The sequence below is a fragment of the Podarcis bocagei genome (genome assembly GCF_964188305.1).
Source record: "Podarcis bocagei genome assembly, chromosome: 1".
Classification (NCBI taxonomy): Eukaryota; Metazoa; Chordata; class Lepidosauria; order Squamata; family Lacertidae; genus Podarcis; species Podarcis bocagei.
In genome coordinates, this window is record NC_138125.1 from 23,508,526 (window position 1) to 23,525,572 (window position 17,047).

At 43.5% G+C, this 17,047-nt stretch overlaps 1 protein-coding gene across 2 annotated transcripts in view; it reads right to left on the minus strand.

The window, feature by feature from the left end:
• SLC24A4 (solute carrier family 24 member 4) overlaps window positions 1-17,047 on the minus strand; it is a 121,508-nt gene that overhangs the window by 30,720 nt on the left and 73,741 nt on the right. Inside the window, exons 3-10 of one of the 2 annotated variants that reach the window (XM_081173315.1) lie at window positions 14,225-14,301; window positions 10,349-10,423; window positions 9,773-9,857; window positions 9,208-9,311; window positions 6,675-6,749; window positions 4,881-4,906; window positions 4,088-4,141; window positions 1,615-1,757 (exon numbers count right to left, since the gene is read on the minus strand). In XM_081173315.1, coding sequence (XP_081029441.1) covers window positions 1,615-1,757; window positions 4,088-4,141; window positions 4,881-4,906; window positions 6,675-6,749; window positions 9,208-9,311; window positions 9,773-9,857; window positions 10,349-10,423; window positions 14,225-14,301 — 639 coding nt within the window. The remainder of the gene's footprint in view (window positions 1-1,614; window positions 1,758-4,087; window positions 4,142-4,880; window positions 4,907-6,674; window positions 6,750-9,207; window positions 9,312-9,772; window positions 9,858-10,348; window positions 10,424-14,224; window positions 14,302-17,047) is intronic. The other variant, XM_081173316.1, reaches the window with a different exon arrangement.

A 17,047-nucleotide genomic window follows, 5' to 3' on the forward strand; every position in this document is an offset into this window, starting at 1 on the left:
GCCTGGTGCAAAATCTCTCTTTTCAGCAGCAGCTAAAGACCTTTTTTATTCACACAGGTATTCCTAGTTTGTACAGCTCGCATTACTTGTTTTAATCTATCTTTTGTTTCCGTCACTGCTTGGTCCATGCTGGTTATATTGTACCTTCTATTGACTTGATTGTTGATTTAAATTGGTGTGAACCATTCTGAGAGGCTTTCACTCAAAGAGTGGCCTATTAATCATCTAAAATAAATAAATAAATAAACCACAGCAAAGCTGCAGGCACAGACATTATGATCCATGTTAGCATCATGTGAACATGTGTGCTAGGGCAAAGGTGGATAACCCTCCCCCACCCAGTCTTTGGGGCTCCATGTGGCCATCCCAGCATCTCTGAATTCTCCTTAGGCTGCATTCCCTTCCTAGCACATGCCCCTCATGAGCCATGCCCTGTGTCCTCCATGAGTGCTTTTGCTTGGCTGGAATTGACCTGCTAGCTAGATGGATGATGAAGAGACATATCTGGTATATGTGGGTGCATATCTGGCAGGTAGCCAGATATTCTGGCAGGTAGCCAAAGTTCTGCATATCTGGCAGGTAGCCTACCATACAACGGCACGAGTCACATCCATTGCTCCACTCCCTTTTGATTCTGGCCATGCCCAACACTGGCATGCGGACCCTGGAAGCTTCCCTACAACTAAGCATGGCCTTCGGGCTGAAAAGGGCTCCTTACCCTTGAGCTGCGGTAATTTTGAAAAGGCTTAGCTGTGTCAGATGTGATTGGGTTGCATCCAGCTATGTTTTACTCAAACCAGACCCACTAAAATTCATAAACCTAAACTAGTCATGCCCATGGATTTCAGTGGGTCTACTCTGAGTAGGGCTAACATTAGCTACAATTCTCAGAGAGTAGTGAAAGAAAAAAAGAAAGAACTGGAAGATATTATATAATTCTGCTTGAGAATGGGAGCTGGCTAACTTACCCTCTATTTCTGATGTTCTGGCATGAGTACCATTGTTTTTGGAACCAAAACTGCTCCTCTCTCTCTCTCTCTCTCTCTCTCTCTCTCTCTCTCTCTCTCTCTCTCCAGTTCTAGTTACAGTTAGGTAGCCATGTTGGTGTGCCGTAGTTGAAACAAAATAAAAAAAATTCTTCCAGTAGCACCTTAGAGACCAACTAAGTTTGTTATTGGTATGAGCTTTTGTGTGCATGCACACTTCTTCAGATACCTAGTATATGAAGAAGTGTGCAGGCACACGAAAGCTAATACCAATAACAAACTTAGTCGGTCTCTAAGGTGCTACTGGAAGAATTTTTTTTATTTTGTTTCTCTCTCACACACCCACACACTCACAACCACCCACATCAAAACAGCCCAGTTGAAAACTGAGCATACTCAGTTGCCACAGAATGGTGATTGGCTCTTGGGCAAGGACCAGGACATAAAAATGGAACAGAATGCCCTGTCATGAAGGGGAGCATGGCTGGATGACTTGGGGCAGAAAAGAGGAGTGTTCCCCATCACAACATTTTGTTGCAGGTGCCAGTTGTCAATGTATGGAGAAACACTATCAGAGAACAATATTTCTCGTCAAGCTTTTGTCCAGCTCCTGTCTGCTTAGCCTTACCTTTCCACAGCAATGGCAATGAAGGGTCATCACAGCTAATGTCAAAAGATTCATTACCATCTTCCAGTTCGCTGTTGACAGTGTTGCCATTGCCAACATTCATGCTTTTGATAGTAAAGAATTTCTGCATCTTCACATTGTACCTAGATGGATAGAGGGAGAAAAATGCTAACATTCTAATGGCAGATAGTTAACTTCCAGCAATCTTTTCTATGGCACTTTCCAGTGCTTGTTACCACTTTGAAAAGTGTAGGTTGAGACACAGCTATTTGCCAAAGGGAACATCACTGGATGATGAATGCAATACACTTTGGCCGTGATCCAGCCAAAATTAATCAGTTCTACACAGCATTGATTTTCAAGTGCAGAACTAAGAGCATGCCTATATATCTCCCGCTAAATGCAATGGGGTCTAAAAGTACATATGCTTCAGCTGGATCATGACTTATGCTTTTTATGGGTACACATACAAACAAAAGGTATGCATGCAACATTGTGTATATTACACAGGTATAAAAGTCATGTAATATACATGGTGCATTGCTATATGAACACACACTATTACTAACTTCCTGCAGCAGCTCTCCACATTTCAGACAAGGTTCTCTCCCAGTTCTAGCCCTAACTGGAGGTGCAGCAGAATTGAACCTGGGACCTTCTGCATCCAAAGCAGCTGCTCTACTACTGGGCTAAGGGCCTTCTCTCAAACAAGGCACAATCCCTGGTTCAGATGTAATGGTTTGCTTTCTCTGCATGCAAGTGGGTAGCACAGAGCCCTTTTATGTGTGATCATGGCAAACCATTAACTATTGTTCAACATGGCAAGCAAACATGACCACTGTCTACTTCTGCTCTATGAAATGAAAAAGATGAACAGCAAAAGAAGAAGAAGAAAGGGAGAGAACATCTCCCATACACATCACACTTTTAATCTTTCTCAAGATCAAACCTTTCTCCTACTGCAAGTCATGTATTTACTTACACTGGGTTATAAGTAAAGGTAAAGGGACCCCTGGCCATTAGGTCCAGTCGTGGCTGACTCTGGGGTTGCGGCTCTCATCTCCCTTTATTGGCCAAGGGAGCCGGCGTACAGCTTCCGGGTCATGTGACTAGCATAACTAAGCCGCTTCTGGCGAACCAGAGCAGAGCACAGAAACGGTGTTTACCTTCCCGCCAGAGCGGTACCTATTTATCTACTTGCACTTTGACGTGCTTTTGAGCTGCTAGGTTGGCAGGAGCAGGGACCAAGCAACGGGAGCTCACCCCGTCACGGGGATTTGAACCGCCGACCTTCTGATCGGAAGTCCACAGAGCCACCCACGTCCCTACACTGGGTTATATCTAATAGTAAAAAAAGTAAAAAGTAAAGGACCCCTGGATGGCTAAGTCCAGTCAAAGGCAACTATGGGGTGTGGCACTCATCTCGCTTCAGGCCAAGGGAGCCAGCATTTGTCCGCAGACAGCTTTCCAGGTCATGTGGCCAGCAGGACTAAACCGCTTCTGGTGCAACAAGACACCTTGATGAGTGCCAGAGCGCACGGAAACACCATTTAGCTTCCTGCCACAGTGGTACCTATTTATCTACTTGCTTTGCCATGCTTTTGAACTCCTAGGTTGGCAGGAACTGGGACAAAGAAATGGGAGCTCAACCTGTCGCATGGATTCGAACCACCGACCTTCCGATCAGCAAGCCCAAGAGGCTCAGTGGTTTAGACCACAGCGCCATCCACTCCTTCCACTGATGAAAAGTTCTTTGATCTAGAGGATGCCTTTCATCAGTGAAACAGCCTAGGAGGCCATTTTTACCAAATCCCCTTCCCCCTTGCAGTCCGCACACCACACCAAAACACCTCCCATGCTGTCCTAGAGGGTCCCCTAACTTGGAGTGGGTGATTCCATCAGTTTTGGTTCCTCTCAGCTTCTCATTTTTCCAGCCTTAGTTTCAGTTCTCCACATTTCCAAAGCAGCTTGTTATGCATATTTGTACAAAGTGGATGGCTGGAAAACTGCATTACATATTTCAGAGAAGTGTAAATGTCAAAGGATGGCTGTTTTTAAGTTTCCATTTGTTTCAGAATTGGATAGGTTTGCCTTCAAATGCAAACTGAATCAAATTTCTTCCCCACCCCTACCTGCAATCATTTGGAGTAGATTTGGAGGGGGGGGTTGGTTAGCTTAAGGAGACAATGGAAGGCAAGAAACCCACTTTCCACAGCAGTATTTCTTCTTAGTTGCAACTCCCTTCAATACCACGGCAGCCTCCACAGGGCCAAACTACTAACTCACTGTGCTTTTTTGCACACAATATATATCCAGACAAAAATCTATCCAACCTGGGGAATGTTACAGCAATAAAAGGAAAGGGTGATCTTATCTGAGTAATCATTAGGCATGCATTAAATCACAATGCATCCCCAGATTAACAATAGCCAAACACAATTAAAGATCAGTGGGAGAAAAGAAAAGTACTTACTTCATGATAAGTATATAGAATGAATACATAATGATGAGCACAAGACTTTCCCACCTCAAAGAAATAAAAAGAAGGAAATTAGTAAAGTACTAGGTGCAATTAGCAGTGCTGTCACTAGGCCACAAAGCATACTTTTCTTGGGAAAGCACCACTGATACCACTGTGAGCAATTATTTTCTGCCTTTTGTGCATGCAGGGCTCCCATCGTTCATGAAAACAGATTTGCCTCTTCGGGGCTTTTTGTTACGGGAAGCAATTCATAAATTTAATAAGCTAACTAAACTAACTATTGTCATGGGCAAAAGCTCTTTGCTCCCCCTTTCCCTTTGCACCTCGTCTCATTATCTGCATTATTTGGAAGTTCGGATCCCAATTTGTTCATAATTACTTTTTTTGGCTTGTTGGGACTTTCATCTCTTTAGCCTCTTCTCATGCCATCCTTTCTGCTTTCAGCTCCATTTTCTCTGTTGTTACCTTCTGAACTGGCGTTCTCTAGGTCTAAAAGCCTCTGCCGCTCTGCTTGCCAAACCATTTCCCTCTCTTGAGACACCTTTCTTCAGCAAAGACTTCCCTGAAACACTGTAGCATCACTTTATTCATTTATCTAATACTACGTGACCTTCACCTGCCCCTTCACCCTGACTAACCATTCACTTATTTCAATCATCGGCATTGCGGTGACAGAATGGGCTCACGCCAGGGGTCTCTCTCTTGTCATATTGCCTAAAATACTTAAGACAAGGTTACATTCTAATCTTCAGTCCGTGTGCAAGAAATAAGAACCACAGCTTACCATACAATTTTCTCATCATAGATAAACTAAAAGGGAGGAGAAAGGAGAGAGAGAGAAAAGAAGAATTATATTTCTCTAGGGCAATCTGAAGAAATTCCAGTACATTACACAGCACATGAAAAGGCTTAACAGAGGCAGATATTAATGTCTAGCATAGAATGGTTTCTGGGCAGAAAAGGACTTTCAACCAATACAAATGTTTGATACTGTATAACCGTTGTGGCAGTCAAGGCCAAATTCAACACCACATCTATACTGGGTGTTTGTGGCAAAATAAGGTGGCAATTATATTGTATGGATGCAGATCCAGACTCACAGATGGTGCCTTAGGTTTAACAGCACTGGGGTATATGAAATATTACACACAGGTGTATCATGAAGCCCTGGCATCCCCCCCCCCCATTTTTTAAAACATCTTTTTTATTAAAGATTTCTTGGTTTACAAAAGTGTGTGCAATGTCTCTTTATTGTTTCCCTGTTTAGGGAAGTTTTTTAATGACTAATAATAATAATAATAATTTATTTATACCCCGCCCATCTGGCTGGGTTTCCCCAGCCACTCTGGGCGGCTTCCAACAGAATATTAAAATACAATAACCTATTAAACATTAAAAGTTTCCCTAAACAGGGCTGCCTTCAGATGTCTTCTAAAAGTCTGGTAGTTGTTTTTCTCTTTGACATCTGGTGGGAGGGCGTTCCACAGGGCGGGTGCCACTACCGAGAAGGCCCTCTACCTGGTTCCCTGTAACTTGGCTTCTCGCAGCGAGGGAACCGCCAGAAGGCCCTCGGCGCTAGACCTCAGTGTCCAGGCAGAACGATGGGGGTGGAGACACCCCTTCGAGTATACTGGACTGAGGCCTGATCTTTTAATGTATTTTTAATCTCCTGTTGGAGGCCGCCCAGAGTGGCTGGGGGGACCCTGCCAGATGGTCGGGGTATAAGTAATAAGTTGTTGTTGTTCTTGTTGTTACATTTTCTACAGATCAGTTTTACTTGTTGAGACATTTAGTGTTACATTAGGAAGAAAAGGGGGAAAGAGGTGGAGGGGGGGCATGGTGAGTGGGGGTGGGGTCGGGTGCCAATGTTTCTATTCTACTTGACGTATGTATTATTTTTAAAATGAAAAGCGGCCCTGGGAAGGCTGTAGTTTTGAGTAGCAACACTGCAGGTTGCTTTACTCAACCATTTCTAAACTGGCCTCCCAACTTCTTCCCCACTCCTGTTGGAATCCAGAGATATGTTTTTAATATTGGTTTTTCACCTTGGAAAAAAAAGTTAAGACTTTGTTCATGCATTTGCATTTGCATGCAGTTCTCCCCTACAACAGAATGCAGTTCCCTGCTCTGGGAACATTGTGAGAATGGCAATTAGACCCAGCCAGCCAGAGCTGCTTGAAGCATCATTGTTCCCTCTACCACTGCCAGGTACTGTAAGCTCAGCTGGGTTAATCAAAGTGCCACCAGAGACCATCTTGCCCAGGGCCCTCTCAAACATGGAGCCAGATCTGATGGATTGCATGGGGCTTGAACAGTGCACTCCCCTAGGTAACATCGTAAGTGGGAGGACTTCCAGTTCCAGTTGAGGATGGGAATGGCAGCTAGATTTACAGCTCAGTAGTTTTTTGAGCTTTTAAATTTAGTTTTAAATTTAGTTTTAAGCATCATAAGTGACCTAATCTACTGATTTTTCATAAGAAATCCTAAAACAAACAAGAACTTTCTGGTGGCAACAGCACGTCTCAAACTCAGGCCCTTCACAACTCCATGGAGGAGCAGGTCAAAAATGGAAACTTACCGCAATAAGCACGATCACAGAAATGGTATAGTAGACAGAGTCCCTGAACACAGACCACCAGGTGAGACGGACCACCTGGAAAGAGGACAGAGTTACTCCAGAATTACTCCTTAGCCATACTTTCATCTCAGGGATTTAAAGGACTGATTCTGAAAACACCTGGTTGTATAGTAGCTTTACTATGCATAAGCAATGCTAATGAACAAAGCGCCGGTTCACATATGCAAGCACATTTCTCTGTTTGCTCATCACATATGACTTAGGACAAGATAGCCAACCTGGTCCTCTCCAAATGCTGTTTGATGCCAACTCCCATCATTTTTGACCATTGGCCATAATGGCTTTGGAGGATGGAAACTGTAGTCATACAACATCTGGAGGGCACCATGTTAATGTAGTAAGAACCGTGCTAATATGGTCTATGGGTTATTTCAATGCAATCCTGCCCACCCAACATAACATGCATGGTCTCTTACCTTCTTTTGCTATCAAAGAAGGGGAGTTCTGGATCTCAAGGGAAAGGGCCAAAATTGCCAAAATTCAGTAGTAGGTAGACCATGCGGAGCCACTACCAGATGGGGTAAGCAACAGGGAGTTACATGGACTGATGGTCTGACTCAGTATTAGGCAGCTTCCTATGGTCCTATGTTCTTATGTTTTAAGAACCACACGGGAGACATCAGAAAACAGTAGCCACATGGGTATTCATCCAGGGTACCCTACCACATTGAATGAAACCCCTCATACCATAGGACGGGGAAACTGTTGGCCTTCCAGATGTTGCTGAACTACAATGCCCAGCAAGCCCAGCAAGCATGGCCAGGGGCCAGGGATGATGGGAGTTGTAGTTCAGCAACTTCTGGAGGACCAAAGGGTCCCCCACAGCTGCTGTGGGATATTCAGGGCTATTACGGAAGAACTGCTTCACTCTGACGTAAGAAAAATTCTGAACAACATGGTCTTAATTCCGTCTGATTAAACACCCACAGGGAAAACAGTTGTACAGTGTGATGCTTTGTGGGCATAATTCAAAGTTAAGCACACTTTTAAATCCCACCGACAACCATGGGATATTGAGCATATGCACAAGTCTTTTCCAGCGAAAGCAATGGACTTTGAATTGCTTCATTTCGGCTGGACTGCACCTCTTGTTCATTACAATTTACCATGAAAGTAGAAATATTCAGGTTTGCAAAGTAGAGAAAGGGCTGTGTGCTCAGCTGAATATAAGGAGAAACATTAGGTACTTCTGCTATTCAGATGAGTATTCCAAAGAAGTAATTCTTTAGTAATTACGAAGTATTCTAAAGAACATTCATCTGAATAGCAGAAGTACCTAATGTTCTCCTTATATTCGAATGAGCACACAGTGCTTTTTCTCCAAGTCAAAGTTGAATATTTCTACTTGTTTGGTAAACTTTAATGAATGACCATTAATATTTTAAGAACAGGTGCAACACACACACACACACACACACGTTCCCAAGGAAGGTCAGTGTAAACAAAGCTACAGGGGAATATTCTACAGTTCTTTGTGACTCAGCCTGCTGTGTTGGAGGCACTCTGGAAAGAGGAAGAGCCAATTCCCCTCCAGAGCCGAAAAGCACCTCTGGAGAGAGGGGATTTTCATTGGGATTGTGATGTGGGAGGGAAAAGTTAAAAAAATGTATATGCCATAGTCCGAAACCTGCTGCTCCCCTCCAACCCTTATTTCATGTTTTTAAAAGATTTGCAAAAATACAAGTGCTGAGTTTAGCATCAGATCCACTTTGGTCAACAGAAACTAAAGCAAGCCCAAAACTTACAGCACATTTGTTAAGTCTTGTTTCTGTGATTAAGGCCAAAAGAAAAGCTTCCCTTAAGAGGCAGGACATGAATCCAACAATTAGATATGGCACTACATCACAAGAACTGAGGATATGTCTCCCTCAAGCCAATATTTATTTATTTTTATAAACAAGTGTCTTTATATTTGCACACACACCAGCTGGGTTTGGACATAACACTAAGTCATGGTTTATTTTAACCATAGTTTGTTCAACGAACCACAATAAATCTTACAGTGGAACAAACAAGTCATGGCTTGTTCCTCCAAAGTTTGTGTTGTTTTCCAGGTGCTGTTGCTCTATAGCTTGGTGAACACCCGAGCAGAGGTGTCCATGTAAACCATGCCAAAGCAAGACTGCTGGGGTTGGATATACCACCCAACCATAGTTAAATAAGCTATGGTTCATAAACCAACAACAAACCACGGCTTCACAACATGGGTTATTACTAGAAAACAAACCATGGTTAGCCTGCTGGGCTGGGTTCAGATGAACAAACAAACCGCACTTTGGCTAAACAAGCCAGGACACTGTGAAGGTACTTCAGGTTTATTCATTTAGGTATCATCAGCAAATTAACAGAGCTTATTATGTTCACAATCACACAATTCCTTTGATTTTTAAATAAGATTTACTCCATATTATATTATCTGATTTACCCTCCTACGCAGAAGTAATGGTAAAGAAAATGAAAGAAACCTACTAACCTGTCCAGCAAAAAGTCCACAGACCCCAATAATGCAAAGAATATTGAAAACGGCTGAACCAACAATGGTTCCAACTCCTACATCACCATGAGTGATAAACACACCTAGACAGAGAGAAAGAGAGAAATGAAGGAGGGGGTTAGTAATAGATATGCTAAAAATAACAACTAAATGACCTGATCCTTGGGAAGGGCCATAGTTTAGTGGCAGAGCATCTGCTATGCATGCAGAAGGTCCCAGGCTCAATACCCACCATCTCCAGGTAGGGCTGGGAGAGATTTGTGCCTGAACCCCTGGAGAACCTCTGCCAGTCTGTACAAACATGCTGACTGTACAAACATAAATTACACCCATCGTTCCACTCACATTTGCCTCTGGATCTACCCTCACCAGTTCCCCACCCCTGACACAGTGTATGATTACTGTGTGAAGTAGGCTCCCACTTGAACATCATTAGGATAGTTATTTTGAATACCAGTGGTCCATGCACACATCTGTGTAGTAACCACCTTAGTTTTCCTTTGGAAAACTGGTGCATATGAACACTACAAAGGAGATTCCTTACCTATGACAGATGCAAATAACTCTGGGGTTGAGCTTCCTGCAGCCATAAATGTGGCTCCTGCAACATCTTCGCTCAGATGTAGTTTCTGAAAGAAACATTTGGGACCCATTATTCCAGTATGTGATTGGCAGAAATGCTAAATCTTAAAATGCCATCCTTGGCTGATATGGCCTTCAGATGCTGGGGTGAAGCAGACCACAAACAATTAGAACTAAGAATGGAAGGATCTGTCCATTTTGGTTCTCTCAGTTTCACATTTTTCCAATAATAAACACATTTTTTATGATATGCAGTTTTGATTAATGTTTTGCTTCACATATTGTTTCAGGAAGTGTGACCTTGGTAGATTCAGCTTCAAACGAGACCTGAATCACACACACACACACACACACACACACACACACACACACACACACACCAATTCCTGGTTAGAACAAACAGTCCCATGTTTGATGTGAAGGATGAAATAATATATGGTAGGTTCCATTTTGTCAGGCAGGGATGCAGCTTCTCCCCCTTAAGTCTACCAACTGTGAATGCATAAGTTTTAAAGAGCAAAAATACTCTTTCACGTACCTCACATATTTTTTCTAAAGATGGAACAAAGAAATCATCACACACAATAGCCAAGGCATAGAACATATACAGAGCCTGTGGGGTGGAGAAAAAAACAAGAATATATTACAAAACTTGGTCACAAGTGAAACTCGCTTTGTACTGAGTACTGATCCTAATTAAACAAATGAACCCCAAACTCAACTGACAACTGATTCAATTAGAAAGAATGCCCATTACAAGTACCAAGTCTTCATGGCAGCAGTGGTGATGGTAGGAGCTGGTGTCTAATAAACATTTGTTCCCTATTCCTGTTCCTTCAGCTACTTTTCACCTAGGTCCCCTACCTTTAGCTTTCCTGCCTCCAGTGACCTCCATCTACTGAGTCCTCCATCTCCTTATTTCAGGGGTGGAGCGCTGGATTTGGCTAGCAGGCTAGATTCTTAATTCCCACCCCCATGAGTCAACACTGACAGGTCAGTAGAGTGGTCAAAATTCAAAAGGGCTTTCAATAACTGCTGATTGGTGGTTACAGTGAGCTGCTTTGAAGTCTGTTTGCAAGAACAGTTTGGATTCAAACCACACCTGCAAATGAACAAAGTGAGGCTTCTTGACCGGCGCTGGCAGTGAACCCATCAGCTGCACTAGGGAGCTCCTGATGGCCCCAACACTATGAACAAATAGTGTTAGAAACTGAGATACGAAAGCTAGGAGCTAAATGGCACCTTAAACCTAGGTTATGGGTACAACAATGGAATGTCTAGGCACACTTTTTATAGAAAGAATACAAAGCTGAAAATGAATGAACTGCAGCTAAAATATTATATTCATTTTTCACATGGTCTAGTTCTCATGTGAAGACTGCAAAATACAAAGCCATACTTCCCCTGCCTGCCCCCCTAATATTCTTAAGAGGGTCCCTTCTCCAGTCTTCAGAGAGTAGCTGGAAGTGGGGAGGCAGAAAAAGGTCCTCCTTTCCTTCCACTCTGCAGTTTTAATCTGAAATCTTAGGCACAGTACTGCACCCAGAGCTCAGAAACTGCTCGCGCTAATGAAATTCCTTGTAGCAAAAAATGCCTAGGACTATTGGAGTTTCGAATGCTGAGAACAAACCATTGAAACTGGATCTGAAATGGATGGGTTTCCTGGTCAAGAAGATTACAATCCTATGAACAACAGTGACCCTACCCTAGGCCCTCCAACTTGTGTGGCTGCTGCACCAAGTAACCAGAAGGGCAAAGCCTCTGAGGACACCTCTCCAGGTCTTAGTAATACATGCCAGATTCATCAACTATCAAATGGTAGGTCAGGGATCTCTTGTTATGGGCTGATTTGGCACTTAGCAGCAACAGGACCAGGGATGAGGACTTTCGGTTATGGCAACCCAAAGCCTTTTGTGTGGAAGATGGCCCAGAAGGAAAAATGACCTTCAACTTTCTTATGCCCCTTCTTCTTACCTGGTCTGATCAACCCCTGGCCCTATACCTCCCTCTGCTAGTCACAGCAGCAGTACGGGGTGCCAAAACACTCTCCCAATTCTCCTCACCAAGACAGACCTCTAATCTCCTTTATTATTAAAATAGCAATTTAGCCAGAGGCCATTTGAATCACCCGATTTCTCAAAATACAAACATGAAATTCAGATTTATTCTTTAAAACAGTACAATTGAAAAGAACAATTTGCATTTAAAATGTGAAACCACTGAAGAGGTGACTTTAAAGCAGAAATGTAAATATAACTGAGCCTGATTATGGATACTGAATTGAATCCATTAGAGGCTGGTGGAAGGGAGCAGGAAGGTGATTTCTGCTCATTCTGCTCCACCCCCACCCCCCGCAGAATCCACCCCCTCCCAGCAAACTGTTTTAGAAGGTCTTCTAAAATTAGATTTTGGGGGGCCACAAGAAGCTGCAGAGGGGAGGAGAATCAACAAAAATTGCCCCCTTCTGACAGAAGGTGTGTCCAATGAGCAGAAATTGCACCTGAAATGTATGTTAGATGCTAAACAATAAATAAAATAGGTAAGTCCCTTCCCTGAACTACACACAGTCAATTGAATACATGGGTGTTTTGAGATTCCAAAGCAACATCTTCATTATTTAGTCCTACAGAGAGAAGGTTCCACTTGCTCATTACTGTCTCTTCCATTGACAGGAATGGGGATCCAGAATGGGGAGCCACGGTGCTGTGTGTGTCAGTATACACACAAGGCCTGGGGCTGGTCTTCTTGTTTTAAGAAGCGCGATAGGTCTCTTCCCCCTTCTTAGTGCAACCCATCCCACAGCCTGGAAAATGCACCTGAAAGAGTTCTCCTACCATTCATTTATATGGGCCTGCATCTTCCTGTGAAGTCTGTGAGCAGGCCTGTATGTTCAAGAGCTCTGTGTTGCCTTGCTGCATACAAACCACCTTAAAGCTGCAAATTCTGTGCAGGCTGATCTAGGAGAAAGTCTCACTGGACAAAAATTTGGCTTATTTCTGACCAATGTGCATATGATCAGGCTGCATGTGTACTTGGTTGCTTGGAGGGATCCATTTACCAATCCTAGATGAAGAAAACTGGGTTATGCCCAATGGTCTTCTTTCTAGAAAGTTTGCAATGCACCATAAAGAAACAGTCACATCTCCCTAAAGTTGCCACTTGGTGATTTGTTTATTTTGTCTTGCTGCTCCCTGTATGGGATATTTTGTAGTCCACCTCAATGAAATCAATATATAACAATATAGGATCTATATTTCACAATAATCAACAGCTGCAGGGCACATTGCAGGTTTTCTTTTAAAAACTAGGGAAATGTCGAACCACAATTGTAACAGGTTTTCCTGGAAATATACTGTTATTCTTTTTTCTGAGGGCTAAACTACAATGAATGTTATGAATTGGGGGTCAGTGCACATGGCTGTTAATCAGAAGGTTGGTGGTTCAAGCCCACCCAGGGACAGCATTGCAGGGACCAGATGACCCAGGGGGGGGGGTTCATTTCCAACTCTGCAATTCTATGATTCTATGAATGCTTGCAAAATACATTTAAAACTACATGAGGAGAAGTGAATGTTGTGTGGTCAGCCCTGCATCTTTGCTCCCAATCAGCTTTTACAACAATAATAATCTCCATCAGACTTCTGTGACATGCATTCGCACGCAACATGTAATTTGGTCCTGAAGCACAAAGAGGATGTAAAGCAGAACTCTCCATGTTTTGCATCAGGATAACCAAAGTTAAAAGGCAAATAAAACAGGATAGAACTGTGCATTATGAGGCTGCTTAGAAATAGCAGGCAAGTCTCAAGTTCTTCCCTTCAGCTTTCCTAACATGCAGCAAAACTTGCGAGTGTCCTGGCATCACACTGAATTTCCCTGCCCTTACCAGCAGAAGCCGATGACACAGGGTGAAGAGATATCCTACAGCATTTCTGTCAACTACTAGCCCATATTAAGTGTCATGTGATATTCTGCCCTGAGCTTTTTTAGGAGCTGAGGCTCTGTGGACACTCCTACTGCATCGTATCAGGTCAGACGGTTTGTCCATCTAAGCAAGTATTTTCTGTTTTGACTGGCTGTGTGGCTTTTCATAGTCTCCAGGAAGTCTGTCAACTGAAAGCAGAGCTCCATTAAAGAACTTACTCTCTCCAAGCCTTCAGGATGAGGTGGGCTATAAATGGAAAGCATGTATAAATTAAGGGCATAGGTGGGAATCAGTGTGTCCCCTCCCCCCGCGATGTTTTTGGACTCCAACTTCCACCAGCCCCAGCTAGCACAGGCAATGGTTAGGGATCATTGGGGTCATAGTCCAACAACATCTGCACCCTGAGTTAAGAAATAAATCAGTCTCGCGCTTAAGCTAACCATCTGCACAATAACAGCAACATATATGAGAAAAGTTAGGTATACTTACACCAAGAATATGTAGCAATACTGCTCCTTGCTGCCTTTCCTTATTTGTGAATAGATCATCGGGAAATTCATGAATCGCTGAAAGAAAGAAAGAAAGAAAGAAAGAAAGAAAGAAAGAAAGAAAGAACAGGAAAGATTAAATTAGGGAGTCATAAACAAACAAACACAAGGGGGGAGGAGTAGCATTATATGCAAATGATGTGGCTCATCATCATCTTGGGGGAAAGTGACAAGTGGGGTGCTTCAGGGCCCTGTTGCTGTTCAATGTCTTTATAAATAACTTGGATGAAGGAATTCGGGTGATGCAGATGACACCAAATTTGCAGATACAGTGGTACCTCGGATTAAGTACTTAATTCGTTCCGGAGGTCTGTTCTTAACCCGAAACTGTTCTTAACCTGAAGCACCACTTTAGCTAATGGGGCCTCCCGCTGCTGCTGCGCCTCCGGAGCACGATTTCTGTTCTCATCCTGAAGCAAAGTTCTTAACCTGAGGTAATATTTCCGGGTTAGCAAAGTCTGTAACCTGAAGTGTATGTAACCTGAAGCGTATGTAACCCAAGGTACCACTGTAATGCCAAACCACAAGGGGTAGCGAATGCCACAGAAAACAATACCAGGATTCAATATGACCTTAACAGATTGGAGAACTGGGTCCAAACTAACAAAAAGAATTTCAGCAGGGACAAATGTAAGGTTCTACACTTAGCAAAGAAAAACCAGCTGCACAAATGTAACATGGAAGACACTTGGCTTGCCAGTAGTAGTAGTAGTAGTAGTAGTAGTAATTACTTTATTTATACTCTGCCCATCTGGCTGGGCTGCCCCAGCCACTCTGGATGGCTTCCAACACATAAAAAACATAGTAAATGTGAAAAGGATCTAAGGGTCTTAGCAGACAACAAGCTTAACTTGAGTCAAAAGTGTGATGCAGTTGCAAAAAAAAAAGCTAATGCTTCTCTAGGCTGCACCAACAGAAGTATAGTGTCCAGATCAAGGGAAGTAATAGTCACCCTCTATTGTGTCTTGGTCAAACCACACCTGGAGTACTGTGTCCAGTTCTGGGTGCCACTATTTAAGAAGGGTATTGACAAGCTGAACGTATGCAGAGGAAGGCGACCAAGATGATCAAGGGTCTGAAAACCAAACCTGCCATGGATGCTTTAGCTGAGATTCCTGTATTGCAGGGTTGGACCAGAAGATCCCCAGAGTCCTTTCCAACTTTACAGTTCTATGATTCTGTATGGCAACAGCACTGACGCCATAAAGAAAGCTTAACATTCAGGAAAGGCTAGGATTAGCTGAGTACACTGCAGACGGCAACACTTTCATTCCATCTCTGGGGAACAAATATTAAACCTCAAATAAATAAATCTCAATCCAATTAATTTTCCTGAAATAGAGATTTTGGCCTCAATACACCACGGAGTAATCTGCATGCAGAGAGCATATCTAAGCCAATGCACACATGAGAGGCAACAGGACTGCAGGGAATCCCTTATACCAAGCAGATTTAGGCACACACATAGTGCTTGATCTCCTTTCCATCAACACCAGATCGGACAATACCCAATACTCAATTTGTGCTATAGTAACTTCTGTAGGCTGATTTGCAAGGCTAAAGTGAAAGCTTGCTTTTTTTTATTATTCTTGCAGCCTCTAAGTGACTGAAGGCCACGGTTCCTACCACATTCCCCAGGATTTTTGAGTGGCTGCAAAAGGATGTTTTGGATGTGCCCCCATTTTACTCTGAAAAATGCTTGTATTTGGTTCAACAGAGCTGAATCAGAAGCACGAGCTGCTCTTGGGGACACAGGAAGCTGCCAGGAAGCTGAGTCAGATGATTGGCTCATATAGCTCAGCATTGTCTACACAGATTGACAGCATCTCTCTAGGGTTTCAGACAGGGGACCTACAGGGGATTGAATCCGGGACCTTTTGCATGCAAGGCAGAAGTGCTATCACTGAGCTACAGCCTTTCCCCCGTAGCTCTTTTTAGACTATCTCCTATGGTCACCCTACAGCATGAATGGGGAACCTTTTAAAAAAAAAATCCAAACTGAGCATTCCAGCTCAGTTGGTAGAGCCCCATTGTTGGGCAGAATATTCATGCATTGCAGGGAGATGGACTATATGCCCCTCGTAGCCCCTTCCAGCTCTACAACTCTATGATTCTATAAAGGGGAATCAGCTGAGAGCCACATGCCAGTGTGGGGCAATGGATGTGCCTCTCATATTTGTACCATTGGCCACATCCCATTCATTTAGGTGCTTGGACACCCACAGTCCTACATTCAGGCAAACAAGAGGCATGACCAGTATTCAAGGATGCATTCCAGCGAACTCCTTGAGAAGGGCTAGGAGTAGAGCTGGCGAGGGTGTGTCCTGGGGCCCAGACAGAGAGGCCTGGGGGGCTGCATTTTGGGCCCAGGAGGATCCCCACCCTTGCTCTACAGCAGTGTTTCTCAAACTTGGATCCCTAGCTGTTGTTGGACTGCAACTCCCATCATCCCTGACCACTAGTCCTGCTAGCTTGGGATGATGGGAGTTGTAGTCCAACAACAGCTGGGGACCCAAGTTTGAGAAACACTGCTCTACAGGATGGGAGCTCTCATGATGAACAATCCAAATAACATGGGTTTCCTGCCACTCTCCGTCTCTCAAGAACATGTCCCTAAGTGTGAGCTACCTTCTCTTTCCCTTATGCCATCATGTTCATTTGGGTCTACACTGTCCCTACAGTCAAAAGCATGGGGTCAGTTCTTTGAGAATATGCTGTGCAGAATGCTTTGATCCACTTTAATTGCCCCAACCTAAATTTCTGG